The 14,750-nt window shown below is 34.6% G+C and overlaps 4 protein-coding genes across 4 annotated transcripts; 2 read left to right on the top strand and 2 right to left on the bottom strand.

The window, feature by feature from the left end:
* Nucleotides 1-19: 19 nt before the first annotated feature.
* LOC110370037 (sphingomyelin phosphodiesterase 4) lies at nucleotides 20-6,115 on the bottom strand. Its single transcript, XM_021325729.3, has 13 exons — nucleotides 5,801-6,115; nucleotides 5,411-5,713; nucleotides 5,031-5,133; nucleotides 4,611-4,827; nucleotides 4,070-4,247; nucleotides 3,664-3,956; nucleotides 3,284-3,464; nucleotides 3,083-3,201; nucleotides 2,734-2,951; nucleotides 2,521-2,651; nucleotides 2,333-2,440; nucleotides 508-630; nucleotides 20-407 (listed from the first exon to the last, which is right to left on the bottom strand). Exons 1-13 carry the CDS (start codon nucleotides 5,816-5,818, stop codon nucleotides 87-89), a joined length of 2,313 nt encoding a protein of 770 aa, XP_021181404.3. The 5' UTR covers nucleotides 5,819-6,115; the 3' UTR covers nucleotides 20-86.
* Nucleotides 6,116-6,428: 313 nt separating this feature from the next.
* Nucleotides 6,429-9,802, top strand: LOC110370038 (tRNA-dihydrouridine(16/17) synthase [NAD(P)(+)]-like). The gene is made up of 7 exons (XM_021325730.3): nucleotides 6,429-6,814; nucleotides 6,897-7,056; nucleotides 7,447-7,642; nucleotides 7,821-8,069; nucleotides 8,434-8,689; nucleotides 8,761-8,931; nucleotides 9,482-9,802. Exons 1-7 carry the CDS (start codon nucleotides 6,599-6,601, stop codon nucleotides 9,644-9,646), a joined length of 1,413 nt encoding a protein of 470 aa, XP_021181405.3. The 5' UTR covers nucleotides 6,429-6,598; the 3' UTR covers nucleotides 9,647-9,802.
* A 149-nt stretch (nucleotides 9,803-9,951) lies between these two features.
* Nucleotides 9,952-12,173, top strand: LOC110370039 (palmitoyltransferase ZDHHC11). The gene has a single exon (XM_021325731.3). It carries the CDS (start codon nucleotides 10,285-10,287, stop codon nucleotides 11,353-11,355), a length of 1,071 nt encoding a protein of 356 aa, XP_021181406.3. The 5' UTR covers nucleotides 9,952-10,284; the 3' UTR covers nucleotides 11,356-12,173.
* Nucleotides 12,174-12,297: 124 nt separating this feature from the next.
* Nucleotides 12,298-14,661, bottom strand: LOC110370040 (bax inhibitor 1). Its single transcript, XM_021325732.3, has 5 exons — nucleotides 14,415-14,661; nucleotides 13,785-14,011; nucleotides 13,286-13,512; nucleotides 12,692-12,862; nucleotides 12,298-12,606 (listed from the first exon to the last, which is right to left on the bottom strand). The coding sequence occupies exons 1-5, from the start codon at nucleotides 14,459-14,461 to the stop codon at nucleotides 12,574-12,576; spliced, it is 705 nt and encodes a 234-aa protein (XP_021181407.1). The 5' UTR covers nucleotides 14,462-14,661; the 3' UTR covers nucleotides 12,298-12,573.
* Between the last annotated feature and the right edge of the window lie 89 nt (nucleotides 14,662-14,750).

The raw sequence follows: 14,750 nt of genomic DNA, 5'->3' as shown, positions 1-14,750 counted from the left end.
GATGATAAAAACACACAAATCCATAAAAAAATAATTTATTCAATGCAAGAATAAATCTTTTATAAAAATTGAACATTATTCCTGATTTAAATTAATCTTAACATTTTAAAACTAGCTTTAGTGAAAACAAACGTTATCCACAAAATGACTAACACAAACACGTAAAAGAAACCACTGAAGGAAAAGAGTTTCATGATGATGTAGCCGATTGTGAGCCACACGACGAAGGCATGCGAGCCGAGGCGACGCAGTGACAGGCGCGGGGGCAGCTCCTGACTCACAATGTTCTGATGATTCGTCACATCCTTCACGTAATTATGGATCGTGCATGGCGTCTGCAACACCTCACGGGCCATGAAGCCGCACAAGTCGTTTCTGTTCCAAAGTCTTGCTAAGTCATCTCCATACTGAAAAGTTAAATAGATTTTTGATATACAAATTGCATTATGTAAGCTCCTATTGGTCCATTAATTAACGTTTGAATTGATATCACAGATTTAAGCTTACCAACTCATTCAATCTTGATGCTATGTGGTACAACATCCTGACTAATATAGTGCTTTCGTAGGACGTTATTGGCATCAAGTCTGGGTCGCCCATATAGTGCACTTTGGTAGGTTTGCTGCGAAGCTGGAAACCAATAATTAAGAGATTTTAAAAATTGATCTTTCGTTTGGAGCTCGTACTACAAATGTTCTACAATTGACATGGTTTTTACACGCTTTTTATTAGCTTCACCTGTATGTTTGTATGTTTGTAGGTATGTATGTTTGTAGGTTTGTATGTTTGTTTGTAACCGACTTCTTTGGGCGCGATTTTGACCCACTTTAAACGGCCAGATTTCTTTCAAACTTTGTAGATTTATTGAGGACCGATGACAATACACTAATTTGATAAAATTATTCCATTTTAACCGACTTCCCAAAAAGGAGGAGGTTACACATACACATCGATTACTCCGAGGTTTATAGACCGATTTACGTGATTCTTTTTTTGTTCGACTCGGAATAGCTGCCAGTTGGTCCCATAGTCATCACGTCAGGATCTGATCATAGAAACCCTGAGAAATCGAGGGCAACCTTCAAAAGTTGTAGGCATGCATAGGGTAAAAACTTGACACTCAGGTGTACGCCTAAAAGCACTATTGAACTGTGAAGATTTGGAGCTGACCTGATGATGGAGACCAGAGAGGGTCGAGGGAACTCGACAACTGAATATGTAAACTACCTCGTGTTTGGGCTTAAATTATTTGTATTGACAAGACCTTTGCAACAGTGAAGGTTTGGAGCTGACCTGATGATGGAGACCAGAGAAAGTCGAGGGAACTCGACAACTGAATATGTAAACTACCTCGTTTGGACTTATATTCTTTGTATTGATGAGAACTTCCCACTTGTATGGATAGTGACAACTATTCGTATCACTGAAAAGCTTTAAATAAATAACCTTTTTACAAAAAAATTAAACCGACTTCCCAAAACACTAAAAAGCAAAAAAACTAATTTTAGGTGCATCGGCCTAGAAGTCGGTGGCAAAATTAACTTAGTAACATCCATTAGACACCGACTTCTAGGCTTTTCAATTTGCAAAATATGATTTTTGTTAATTTATATAATTTTCATCAATAGTCGATGAGGTAAGAAAATTAATTAAAATTTTCTAGAATTTTTCTCTACAGTCGATAAGGCAGGACTCGATGTTAATTTTTATTTCCAATAATTCTCTTTAGCCGTTTTCTCTAATATTGACAAATTTTTGTATACTAAAGAGAATTTTAATTCTACAAAACAAATAATAGTTTTAAAACAAACTAAAAAGTAGAAAATAAATAATAGTTTAAAAACTAAAAACACGCTTTTTATAGAAAAACGAACTAAAAAATAGAAAATAAATTTAAATGAATTTAAATTAAGAAAACAGTGTTAAAAATTTCAATGAATATAAATTAATAATAGTGTGAATACAAAAAAAATATTTAAAAAAAGCGTGGGGTGCTTTTTAAGATATTATCGAAATGAAAATCACTGTACTCATATCTGCCAATAAAATATTTATAACTATTGACACCATGCACCCCACGCTTTTTTTAAATATTTTTTTTGTATTCACACTATTATTAATTTATATTCATTGAAATTTTTAACACTGTTTTCTTAATTTAAATTCATTTAAATTTATTTTCTATTTTTTAGTTCGTTTTTCTATAAAAAGCGTGTTTTTTAGTTTTTTTAAACTATTATTTTTGAACGAAAACAACCCGTTACAAATGATTAAATAAAGAATCAAATAGCATCTTGCCTCGTGATTTTGGATACAAGATGTAAAATTTTACCTTATTGGTGATGGAAAGTGGAAAACTCGTAGTATTGACGTAAGAAGAATGTTCCATTGAGCTGTCCTCTATGACAGGTTCAGGCGCAACTAAAGTATTCTCATTTAACTGAAAAACAATAACAATTAGAGTTCAAAGGGACTTTCTCTGCAAATATAACGTCACAAAAAATTATGTCATATTTTTACCCCAAATATATGTGAAAAGTGGTGAAAGGCACTAGTCAGATAATTTGGCACTTTCTTAGATTCTTCCAATATGGCGACATCTTCATCACTGTCTTCTATCATCAAGAAAATTTTGATAGCGCCCCATATACCTAAAAAAATTAAGTTAGAAACGTATTTTTTAGATAAACATATTATTAGATAGTGATAGTTTTTTTTTAAATAAAACCATACCTTTGTGGCGTATGCTAAGTATCTTATTATACTCTTCAATGTTATTCTCAGCTGTATTTTTCGCAGCAACAATTCTCTTTACCAATTGCGAAGCGAATGTTCGCATGTTATCGCCCCAAATTGGTTGATATTCAAAATTGGCAGACAAATTAAATTCTGATATAGCTTGCTTAGCGATTGTAACATATTTGTGTAAAGACACGCCATTGTACGTATAACTGTAACAAAATTACGTAGAACATGTATGTTTAAATATAAAACAAATAAAATTAAAATTAAAGGAAGTCTCCTATACAGAATTCTGTGTGTGCAAGTATGACTGACACTTGACTGTTTTTATGGAATTTACCTTTGTTCCATGCCAGAATTATTGTAACTTGTATCTGGACTTGGATTCAATGACCCACTGTCCGTTATTGCTTGTTCTAAATTCCACAAAATAGGGCACAAATGCTGTTGTGAAAATACCTGAAAAGGATTAAATAAAATTAGAGACTGCCACCACCATAAAACTTTGCAAACATGATGAATTAGCGAATGGAAGACATACCTTGCCTAATCTGAACAACATTACAGCATTTTTGTAGGCACTTAAGTCCAGTCTCATGAACCGCGGCAGTATAAGTTGGAAGATGCAGGTGTACGATGGGAAGTTTTCTGCGATGAATTGTGTAAAACTTGAATCTAGAGTATTAGTGAATTCTTCTTGGTTGTTATTGGAATTTTGAGCTCTGCAAGGAAAGCACATAGTAGCTATTATCAAGATACAATTTTTTATTTATACAGACGTTTAAGTTTAATATTCAAGTTTTTATTAAGAGACACCTTTTACAGAAGGTTTCTGAGCATCATTTATTTTCACTCAAAAGTGAATACATAAAACACCAATAATGCTCAGAAACCTTCCATAGGGTATTTACACAAAGTTACCTGTCTTGCGTAATGTTGTTGTTAACATATCTCCAAGGTTGGATAAGGCTCAGCCACAGTTCCATCACCAGTCTGAACGACGCGTCCAACGGCCAGGTTGTTACCAAATGTTTAATATAATGGTAAGCGCGAACACACATTATCTGACGAGCGTATTTCCTTAAAGCTGACGATCGGACAGCAGGGTCTGACATATATTTGGCAGAGAAAGAGTGCAAATGTTTTACGAGAACGCGGACAGTTCTAACACGTTCTGGACTTGAAGATATTGAACAATAATTTCTTTGGAACATCTGAAAATCATAAGAAGACTTGTTAAATAATAGCAATTTAACTATTAAAGCAATTAATAATTTCCTTCAGACATGAATATTGAAATATTTTCAATATTTTTATGGGATCTTACCTCAACATTTCTGGGACTAAACTGCTCTACACTCATCCATATATCTATGAAGACCTGCAGCACTGTTTCGGAGCGCCACACTTCATTACGTGACTGATTCTGTGATGTAGCATGTTGATTGCTCATGCTTGAACCTGACAGGTCAGGTATAAGTAGCAGTGATGGGGAATACAAGGGCCTAAAAAGATATGTTGTAATTTAAAAAAAAAATGGTTATATATAAAAAATATGTTGTATATGTATAAAAGATATATAATATACATAATTTATATAAGAAATATAGAGAATCCGTACTAATATTATAAACGCGAAAGTAACTCTGTCTGTCTGTCTGTTACGCTTTCACGTCTAAACCACTGAACTGATTTTAATAAAAAAATTACAGAGAGTTGACCTTGAGAAAGAACATAGGATAGTTTTCATCCCGGAATTTCGAAGAATTCTCTTGGAAACGCGATATAACCGAACACTATGCGGGCGAAGCCGCGGGCGGAAGCTAGTAAATAATAAGATAGGTATTAAAGATAAAGCTTCAGAATACCTATTAGCTGTTTGCAGAGGTGCCGCCATGGGTACTTTGCCTGTATAGTTGGGTATGTGTGGCAAGACAGATTTATTTGGATCAGCAGGCAGGAAATGCATGAGGTAGTCACATGCCAAGGCAAAGTATGCACTACTCCAATTCTCCCAGGAACTTGTTTGGTGGCTGTTGTTAACCAGGTGAAGAGCAAAGTTTATGATGTAGTAGTCAAATGGATCTGATTTCATAAAGTTAAGGAAATAATATTCAAGCCATTTTTATTTGAATTATTATATTTTACTAAAGAAATATCATAGTGATCGAGTCCAGAACAAGAAGGAAGAAATGAACAAGTAGAACTGATTGTAGTCAGTGATACGATTATACCAAAGAAAGTCTGAAACACTTATAAGTAGGTGTAGACTATTTTTTAAAGGATACTGAGAGCCAGGGCAATCACATTGAGAGTTTGTGGGTCTGTCACAAGCATGTCTGAGTAGAACTGTGGGCATCTACCCCTTTCCAGGGTTATCTGCAAGTCCATCTAAAAGAAAAAATGTGTTGTACATCATTCCACAATTTACTTTTCAACTTCTATTCCCACACAACACCTAATAAGGTAATGACATTATGCCACAATGACATTCCCTAGACATAACAATTTTTAAAGCTATAAAAATCCCCACAGTTTGAGTGTGTCATGAGTTTCTCCATTGCTTATGATAAATAATAATTTAAAGGTGATAATTACTGTTAATGTAACTGGATATAAAAGTTTTATGAATAGAAAGCTAATTTAATAACATGATGTTTACACTTACAGGCAATGCAGTCAAAGGTAGGTTATATTTCAACTGCGGATCTGATAACAGTTTGTAGCACAACCGGAACATTGGACCAAGGGGTTCAAAGAAAACAATTAACGCTTCAAACGCTTGCTTTTTAGCATCACAAGTAACTGTACGCAATCCCCAACCATTGTTGAATGTAACTGAGAATATGTTACTTATCAACTGAGGAAATAATGACTGAAGATCTTTGTTTGGAGTTGACTGATCTATAATCCTTGTCAGTTCTTCCACTTTTTCTTGTAAAGGTAAATTTAGACTGGCATAAAACTGACTCTGAAACAGAATAAATGGAGACAAACATCAGTACACAACGTAGTAACGTAGGTCCATGAAAGGATATTGTTTGTTGATAATATTTACCATTATATCGTGTGCCATTTCTTTAACTTTTTTTGTTCCTTTTTTTACTTCGAAGAATAAGCTTGACGACTAAAGAATGTGTTAACAATTATCGCAAGGCTCACTTAGAATTTCAAAGTTAAATAGATACTTGACTTATAACTTAGCGTTTTCACTCATTATTAACGTGTTTCGAGTAAGAAAAGAGAGAATACTTTAACAGCAACAGATTTACTTTACATCACAAGCCAATAGATAAAATGTATGAATTTGTGAAAACAATTAAAACGAGGCCAGACACCGGTTACAAATAGTGAGTGACAATGACAGACACTGTCTGCTGTCATTTTGCAGGCCAAGCCACAGAGCATAATATGCTTCAACGGTTGTGTTGTGGAGGTTGCGGATGTGGAGTTGGGTACGGAGTCGAGTGAATAAAGCACTACTTATTTTTATTAACTCAACTCACTTTGTAGTCATCACCTGCCTGGCTTTTTCCCAACTACATATGTTGGGGTCGACTGCCAGTCTAACTAACTAAATAGTTATACGTTCTAACCGGAGCAGCTGAGTATTATACGCGTTTCTGAACTAGTAATATTGTCAATGTCAAGTAACTGTCATAATACCATATCATATCAACACTGCTCTTCACGTGTTAAAAAATGTGAATTTGTTCGATTTTTAACATAATTGTTAATTATTTGACTTCAATAATCAATTTTCATTCCACGAAACGTATGTGTATATGGGGGCACATATTTATTTGGTATAATTTTTGCGGGAATTGTTTGAACTAAAAGTTGCCTATCTTAAGAGATGGCTTATGACTGGTTTGAATCCATAGGGCGGCCAAAATTTGTAGTCGCACCTATGGTAGATGCCAGTGAGCTGGCTTGGCGACTTTTATCCCGAAGACACGGTGCTACATTGTGTTATACTCCCATGTTCCACAGTAATGTGTTTACTAAAGACCCTAAGTATAGGAAAGATAACATGGTTACTTGCGAAGAGGACCGTCCGCTTATCGTCCAGGTATTTCGTCTACGTACTTCATGCAAATATTTCGAGTCATTATTTTGGATTATCATTCACTAATAAGTAATCCATATTTCAGTTTTGTGGCAATAACCCTGAAACAATGGCAGCTGCTGCAAAACTAGTTGAACATCAATGTGATGCCATTGACGTTAATCTTGGCTGCCCCCAATCCATAGCAAAGAGAGGCAGATATGGATCATTCTTACAAGACGATTGGGAACTCCTAAAGAAAATTGGTAATCGTCTCTTCCATGTACATGTGTTTTTTGTCTATGTCTAAGTAAACTTTAAATAAAAGAAAAGAATACTTGTTTCTACAAGAATTGAACTATGTGGTATATTGCATGTGTGTGATATGATAAAGTTATTATCTTTTCCCCGTGTGGCATTCCATGATAAGAGTTGTCATTTTTGCTGCAGGTTTAAAAAAAATGCAGAGAGAGCTATTAAGAAGTATTTATTAATGATGCTCTTATTTTTGGAAATTCATATTACATCATTCTACTGCAAAATGCTCATAGTGCACTAGAGTTAAATTACTGAAATCATAATGGCATATCTTCTCCAAGTTTATTGATATGGTTATAACTTTTACTTATTATATTACATAAGCTTAATTATTGCAGTCAAAGCGATGTCAGAAGCAGTGTCAATACCCATAACATGTAAGGTGAGGATATTTGAAAGTATTGACAAATCTGTAGAATACGCACTCATGTTACAAAATGCTGGATGTCAAATGCTCACAGTTCATGGGAGGACAAGAGAACAGAAAGGCCCACTAACTGGTATTGCTAGTTGGAAACATATAAAGGCTGTAAGGTAGGTTTGATACAGTTCCTTTTGTAACATTAATAGCTCTGTAATTTAAAAAGGTTAATTTTATATAAAGAAAACGAATGGCTTTTATCTCATATGACACGGCCAAGAAGTAAAATTTTCTTATTATTATGTAATGTGGCTTTATATTGATAAAGAAATAATCAGCTTTTTTCTTCAGGGAAGCCATATCAATACCCATGCTGGCAAATGGAAATATTCAATGTTTAGAGGATGTATACAGATGCTTAGAGTACACAAAAGTAGATGGCATTATGAGTGCAGAAGGTAATCTGACAAACCCAGCAATATTTGCAGGAATTAATCCATTGACATGGGAAATGGTTGAAGAATATCTAGACCTTGTTGACAAATATCCTTGTCCATCTTCTTATATAAGAGGCCATTTATTCAAAATATTCCATAAAATGTGAGTATTTTTTTTTTGTAAAACACTATTTGAGTACCCACTTAAATAAAGCCTTACTGGGTTTGCTGACTCTCTTTGAGGACTGCGTGAAACACCGCGGCCACCCAATTCCATGTCCACCGCGCACTGGGATCAGAGGAGCGAAATGTCAATCACTGCGCTACCTCCATCGATTGCACGATTCACCTGATCATTCAGTATGTCACGCGAGAGGTGAGGGCGCCATGACTCCTCCCGAGCTATTCCTCAAAGAGGGGACTAACCATCTCTATTGCTGCCCTAGTTAAGAGCCTACTCAAATGGAGTTTTTTCGGATACTACTACTATTGTCGATAGATCAATAATAAGTTTGATTAAATTATAGATTTTCATTTGAAGAAAACAATGAGGATAGACAAATTCTGGCAACAGCTCAAAACTTGGATGACTTTAGAAGAGTATGCATAAATGTTAAAGATAAGTATTTGCCTTATCATGAAGGAAAATTGCAATTTGACAATGATGAAAATATAACTAGGATTGGATACAATATAATTTTGCCTCCATGGATATGCCAACCTTATGTGAGGATGTCACCTGCAGAGCACACAGAGAAAATGGAGAAATTGAATACAGTACAGGTAAAACAATTCAAGACATTTATATTTGGCGTAACATTTTTAATAATTACTAAATTAGTTCTTCTTTGTAGAAAAATGTTGCTGAGAAAAGAAATTGTGAGGAGATTGACGGTGTACCTTTGTCTAGAAAGAAAATGAAAAAATTAAGACGTATAATGAGAAGACCAGAGAAACAGGACGCGCAACAAAACAATAGTAGAAGTGGACAAATTTGTGTCAACACAAGTTGTCCCAATCCATTGGTGAGAAATTTTATATTTTGCTATTAACTGTTCTCCGCGGCTTTACCCCAACCCGGGAGAACTACTCTCGGCAAACTGATAAAAAGTTGCCTATTCCTTTCTCAGGCTCTTAGAAGTCTAGACTATCTTTGTATAATTTCAGTTAAATCAGTTATTTTATTTTATTTTATTTATTTGGGACAAAAAACAGTTACATGCTTAGCTTAATACAAACAGATCCTTATGTTTACATATTATTCTACAAAAATACACATAATTGCATGCAAAGCAGTGTTATTATACATGTAACCCACACTATTGTCCACGAATTAATAAGTTAATAGTTCAGTACTTTCTGCATGAAAGCGCAACAGACAGAGTTACTTGTCAAAAGTAACATAAATGGTCAGTTTCTGAATCCGCAAAGAAACTACGATTTTTAAGTATTTTACCATCAACACTCAAGGGCATCCAGCGCTCATTATGCAGTTCATTCAACAAATGCGGCTTTATGACGATACGATACTCTCCGTGATATCGTATAATTGTATAAACTCATATGTAATTTCAGGGAGGGAAATGCCTGTATCAACTGTGTAAGAAATGCTGCAGAAATAAATGTTACGAAGAGGATTTAGACTGTAAGGGCCATGGGATACTGGTACATACAAGGCGCGAGACGGCCAAAAAGTTTTCTAGTAATGGTGAAAATAACCCGAAAATTATAGTACATTAATTTGTGTAAATAGTGTGTTAATACAAACTCGTGAAACATATGTAAATATGTGCATAGTTACCTATATTTTTTAATACATGGTTCATGTACCTTATTTATACCCAAAATGATTTTTACTTATCAGAATACATATACAATTTCAGTTAAATTAATCAGTATATTGTTTATGTTTTGCACCATCCTATTTACACTATGTAACTTTCCGAAACTTGATTCATTTTAGTTACTTGTTTGTTACCATAGCAACTATACCAAATTGTTCAGTTGTTGTAGGTAAATTGCGTTTAAGGACAATAATTAAAGAACCGATAGTTAATGCAGAATACCTATGTGAATCATTAATTATTGCGTGTGAAAGATGAGGTCAACCTAGAAGTGGAAAATTGATAATAATGTGAAATTGATACCAAAGTGGAAACGATGCGCGCGCATTACACAGGCTTGACCAGCAATTAAGTAACAACACAAGGTTAATGCTTGCTATTGTTTTCGATTTTTGTTATGGAAAAATGTAGTTTGCCTGGACCAGTCGTTTTGGTTTTGTGTGAAATATTTAGCTGTTCAGACCAAACACGTGACAATAACAACTACCTAGCATAGTAACATTAAGTGGAAACATTATAAAGTAAACAATACCAATGGACAAATGCTGTGCCTCACACCAATCTCCCAGACCACAAAGAAGATTGAACGGATTTCAATTACCACTAAACCACCAACAAATAATCGGATGGATTGTATTCATCGCAACGGGATCGTTAAATTATTTTATTCTGATTAAAATACAATTTGATGAGTTGAGGACTATAGCTCTAGTGGTATTTACGGTGCTGTACGTGTCTCACGTTTCATCGCATCTTTGTGCGTCGCTATTAGACCCCAGTGAGACCGAATTAAGAAAATTAGAAGTTTATAATGTTCCTGAATTCAACCGAGAAATCCACGCACACGTTATTGAGAATGGAAGATGTCATCTGTGTAATATACATACTAGCGGCAGAAGAACCAAGCATTGCAGTATATGCAACAAATGTGTGGAGAACTTCGACCACCACTGCAAGTGGCTCAACAACTGCATTGGCCGCAGGAACTACGTGGCGTTCATTTCTTGCGTCACTACAGCGTTCATGATATCAGCGTTTACGTCATCGCTGTGTGCAGCAGATATTGTGATATTTTTTACAAATCCAAAATATTTTAGTATTGAAGCACAAACTTTTACTAACTGCAGTGCATTATACAACACAACGTCGGTAACGCCGAGTTTTTGTAGAAATTCAGTATCTCTCTTCACGTTTTTAGTCATATTTTGTGTAGTATCAACAGCAATAGGATGTGCCTTATTACATTTGTGCTGTTTTCACATTTATATCTCTCTGCTGGGAGTAACGACATATGAATATGTGGTTAGAAGTGGGGACTCAGAAGTTCCTCCTTACAAATATGTTAGGAACTGTAAATGTTGCAGGTGGCGCATGTCACGGGAATTGTATGCCATAAGAAAATCCAATGGGAATATACAAAATCAACAAAACCCTGACACAAGTAAATGGAATGTTTCACGTACTACACATTTAGAGAATGGGGAAGCCAATGTTCTAAATTTTATTAGCATATTAATTAACAACGAGTTGGGCAAAGCTAGGAAAATATTTTTATATGATAAGAATAAAGTACACCCACAAGATGAAAATAGTAGTGGTAGATAACGTATATTTGTACCTCTTTCTAATTTTTACACGACTTTTAAAAATCCTAAGCAGTACTTAGTTCTGTTTTAATAATAAGCAAATGTTTTACATTTTAATAACTACATAAATATGTATTTTATTTTAAACAAAAACCCACACGCGTGAAAAATATAAACTAACAAAGTGTAAGAGCAGAAACGGGAGTCCTCTCTTTTCTCTATCTAGTTCAAGCAGTGCTTTGTATGAGCACTATGTATAATGGGCCTTATTTTACTTACTAAGATCTATGTAAGCTACAAATTCATTATTGGCGGTCGTATGTTCATATGGCTTAGTTTTTTAACTGACCCCTAATCTGAACTATCCTCGTTCTTTTTATATGCTTAGTACAGTCTGCCAAAAATGTGCTATGATGCAAACAGTAGTTATTACCAATAACGAATATTTAGGTAAGTAAATATTCGTTATTGGTATTAGTAAGTAATTATAAACAGAAGACAAGTCGGAACATTAACTATAAAATTGAAGTAACGGGACAAAATAGTTCGTCATAAAATTAATATATTACCTAATTAAAACGTACGAATTTAGTGCTTTCTCCTTTTTGGGAGCTTGGTTTCATTTATTCGATGTTTTGATATAACTCACAGATAGCAACTGTAGTCATTGCATAGGTAGATAACCATTTTTTGATTTGGCCTTCTACAAGAGCCCTGCGAATGATCAAGAATTAATTTTACGTCATTGCTAATTATCAAACGCACGCTTTTGATGTTTCAAATAATATGTACCGTAAAAACTTTTGTATGATGCAGATAATACAATTTTACTATGAAGTAAGAATTTTTATTACCTAGTAATAAGATGTATCCCATTTGAAGTGACATATGCATTTTTTAAGGTTTTCGAGAATATCTACAGCCATCCTTTGCTATTTAGGTGTATAAATAAACACATGGATTCCAATCGGTTCCAATGTATCCTTTATTAAACTTGTAAATTTCTTAAATATCTTATGGTTAACAAAATAGTAAATAAAAACAGTATTTAAAGGATTCTTCCCAAAGTTATGAGCAGATTATCCTTGCCTTCGCGAAACTTAACTGCTTTGTTGCATCAGTTAACAGATGACTCATTTGAGCAACCTACACGTAGGTGTACATGAGTACGTCATAGTAACCTCACGTCACACTGGTTAAGTCTTGCGTAAATAAGGAATTTGCGTCGTAAAGTTGTTTAATCACGTTTGCGGCGGCGGTTCTGTTCTTCCTGAGAAAAAAAAGTCATTTTTATGAATTTCATGGTAATATTAATTAAATAACATTTACCTGGTTGAATTAAAAACAAAGCTAACCTTCTGTGACAAGATGATGAGCAGTCTTCTGAACATTCCAATGAAATCAATGAACAGCTCCAGAGCATGTTGCACAAAGTCCTTGCTGCCCATTCTGCGTTTCTCAATTATGAGTTGTGTGTCAAATAGTACAAATCCACACATCAGCATAAGTCCAAGGTAAAGGTGAGCCTGAAAAATATGGATAAGGAAGTATCAGAACAATTGTCAATACTTACATCATTAGATGTTTATAGTTCAGTGGGAATTCATAGATGTGTTTATAGTAGTTGATGAATGTTTTATAAATCATTAGTTAGAGTATCATAGGCACACTAATGTGAGTATGTGTGTTGTGTATGTATGTATTATAAGATGAATAAATAAATCGATATCGTTAAATATAAGATGGGCAAGTATAAAGATATCATCTCATTTGGAGGATTTGCCTGTAATGTTACATGGAAGCTAGAAATTATACAAGTGTTGTGTCAGAATGACTCCCCATTTATCAAGGTCTTATTCATTATTGCTTCTGAACGAGCAATGAACGTTAATATGTATAATAATTATCTCTATAAGTAAACATATTGAAATAGGACTCTTCAGACTTACTTGATAAAGGAAGTGGGACTGCATGAAGATATTGACTAAGGTCATGAGTGACATGGATGTAAGCAGAGTCATCAGGGTTCCTCCCAGGAACAACCAGCTGCCGCGGTCAGCCAGCATGGCAGCAATGGAGAAGCAAACAAACACCAGTGTGCTGCCCAACAGAGCTGTCACTATGATGGATGGATCGACGAAGCTGACATACTCCAGGAGAGGTCCCAGGCTCATTCCTAAAACCATTGATGAATTATTGTCATCTCCATATCAGGACCTCTTAATACATCAAGGATAGTACTCTACTTGTCTGATATGCCATTATTGCAGTAAACACAAATCTGTTATCATGACTGTAGTGTAGATAAGAGATTTCACATCCAATAATAATAATAGAATGGGTTGATACTCTATGTAAATTATGTAATTTGTATTGTTGAAAACATATGAGAAGACTACTATCCTCATGTAAAATCTGAGAAGTTTAGTATATTAAGTAGTTTTATACCTGAAGTAAGACCGAAACCCAAGAGATATCCCAGACGGAGGTTGGTATTTTTGCCATTGTCAGGTGTTGCAATCAACATCAACATGAGGCCAGCTCCAACAATAGCAGATAAGATGCCAGCTTGGAACCAGGTGTACATATCAACGTATACCCCACCCAGAGCGGCACCACATGTCATCATCAAGGTTCCATAGACATTTTTCAAATGCTGGCGAACCGGTGGTTCTCTGTAAAATATAAAAACAAACATTTCATAAGGTTTATTCAATGCTTGTCTAGTAATTGATAAGGGCAGGTCCTAAGTAATTATGAGATAATAGTTTAAATTACTCTAGTCATTACATCATAAGATAGCTCAGTTTTAGAAAATACATTACAATAATACTATAACATCTACCTATAATAATCGTTACCACATCAATGTTTTTCGGAAACAACAACAATTTAATAAATGTATGTCACAGAATGTACCTTGTACTACAATGTTCTAGAACGATGCAGTCATTATTTGAAATTTGCCTTGATATATTTATGTAAATGATTCGTAATTGTAATGGCAGCACAAAAATGGAAGAAATCTAAACAACATACGTGTAGATAAAAGAAGAGAGTAGCAAATACCATACTCACAGTCGATTTTGAAAGCTGTTGACGAATGTTTGGAGATTAGGAGTCATGATGACGGTAGATCAAACTTATTCGGATCTAAGTAATTCACTTTGAAATGTGGTTTGAAATTCCTTGTGGAGCAAGACAGTTACAAGCTATTTTCACGATGCTTAACTATTGAACTGATTATTTTTAGATTGCGCACAAACTACTAACTCATCGACACGAAACAATGGTGATTTTGATGAAATTCCGATTGCCACCGTGAAAAAATATAGAACAACGTCATTGTTTGTCTTGTAGTGTTGCCATTTTTTTTATCTCTAGTTTTTGGAGAAAGTCGAAAAAGTTTTTCCC

The sequence above is a fragment of the Helicoverpa armigera genome, chromosome 9 (genome assembly GCF_030705265.1).
Source record: "Helicoverpa armigera isolate CAAS_96S chromosome 9, ASM3070526v1, whole genome shotgun sequence".
Classification (NCBI taxonomy): domain Eukaryota; kingdom Metazoa; phylum Arthropoda; class Insecta; order Lepidoptera; family Noctuidae; genus Helicoverpa; species Helicoverpa armigera.
This window is presented reverse-complemented; position numbering and strand designations above follow the sequence as displayed.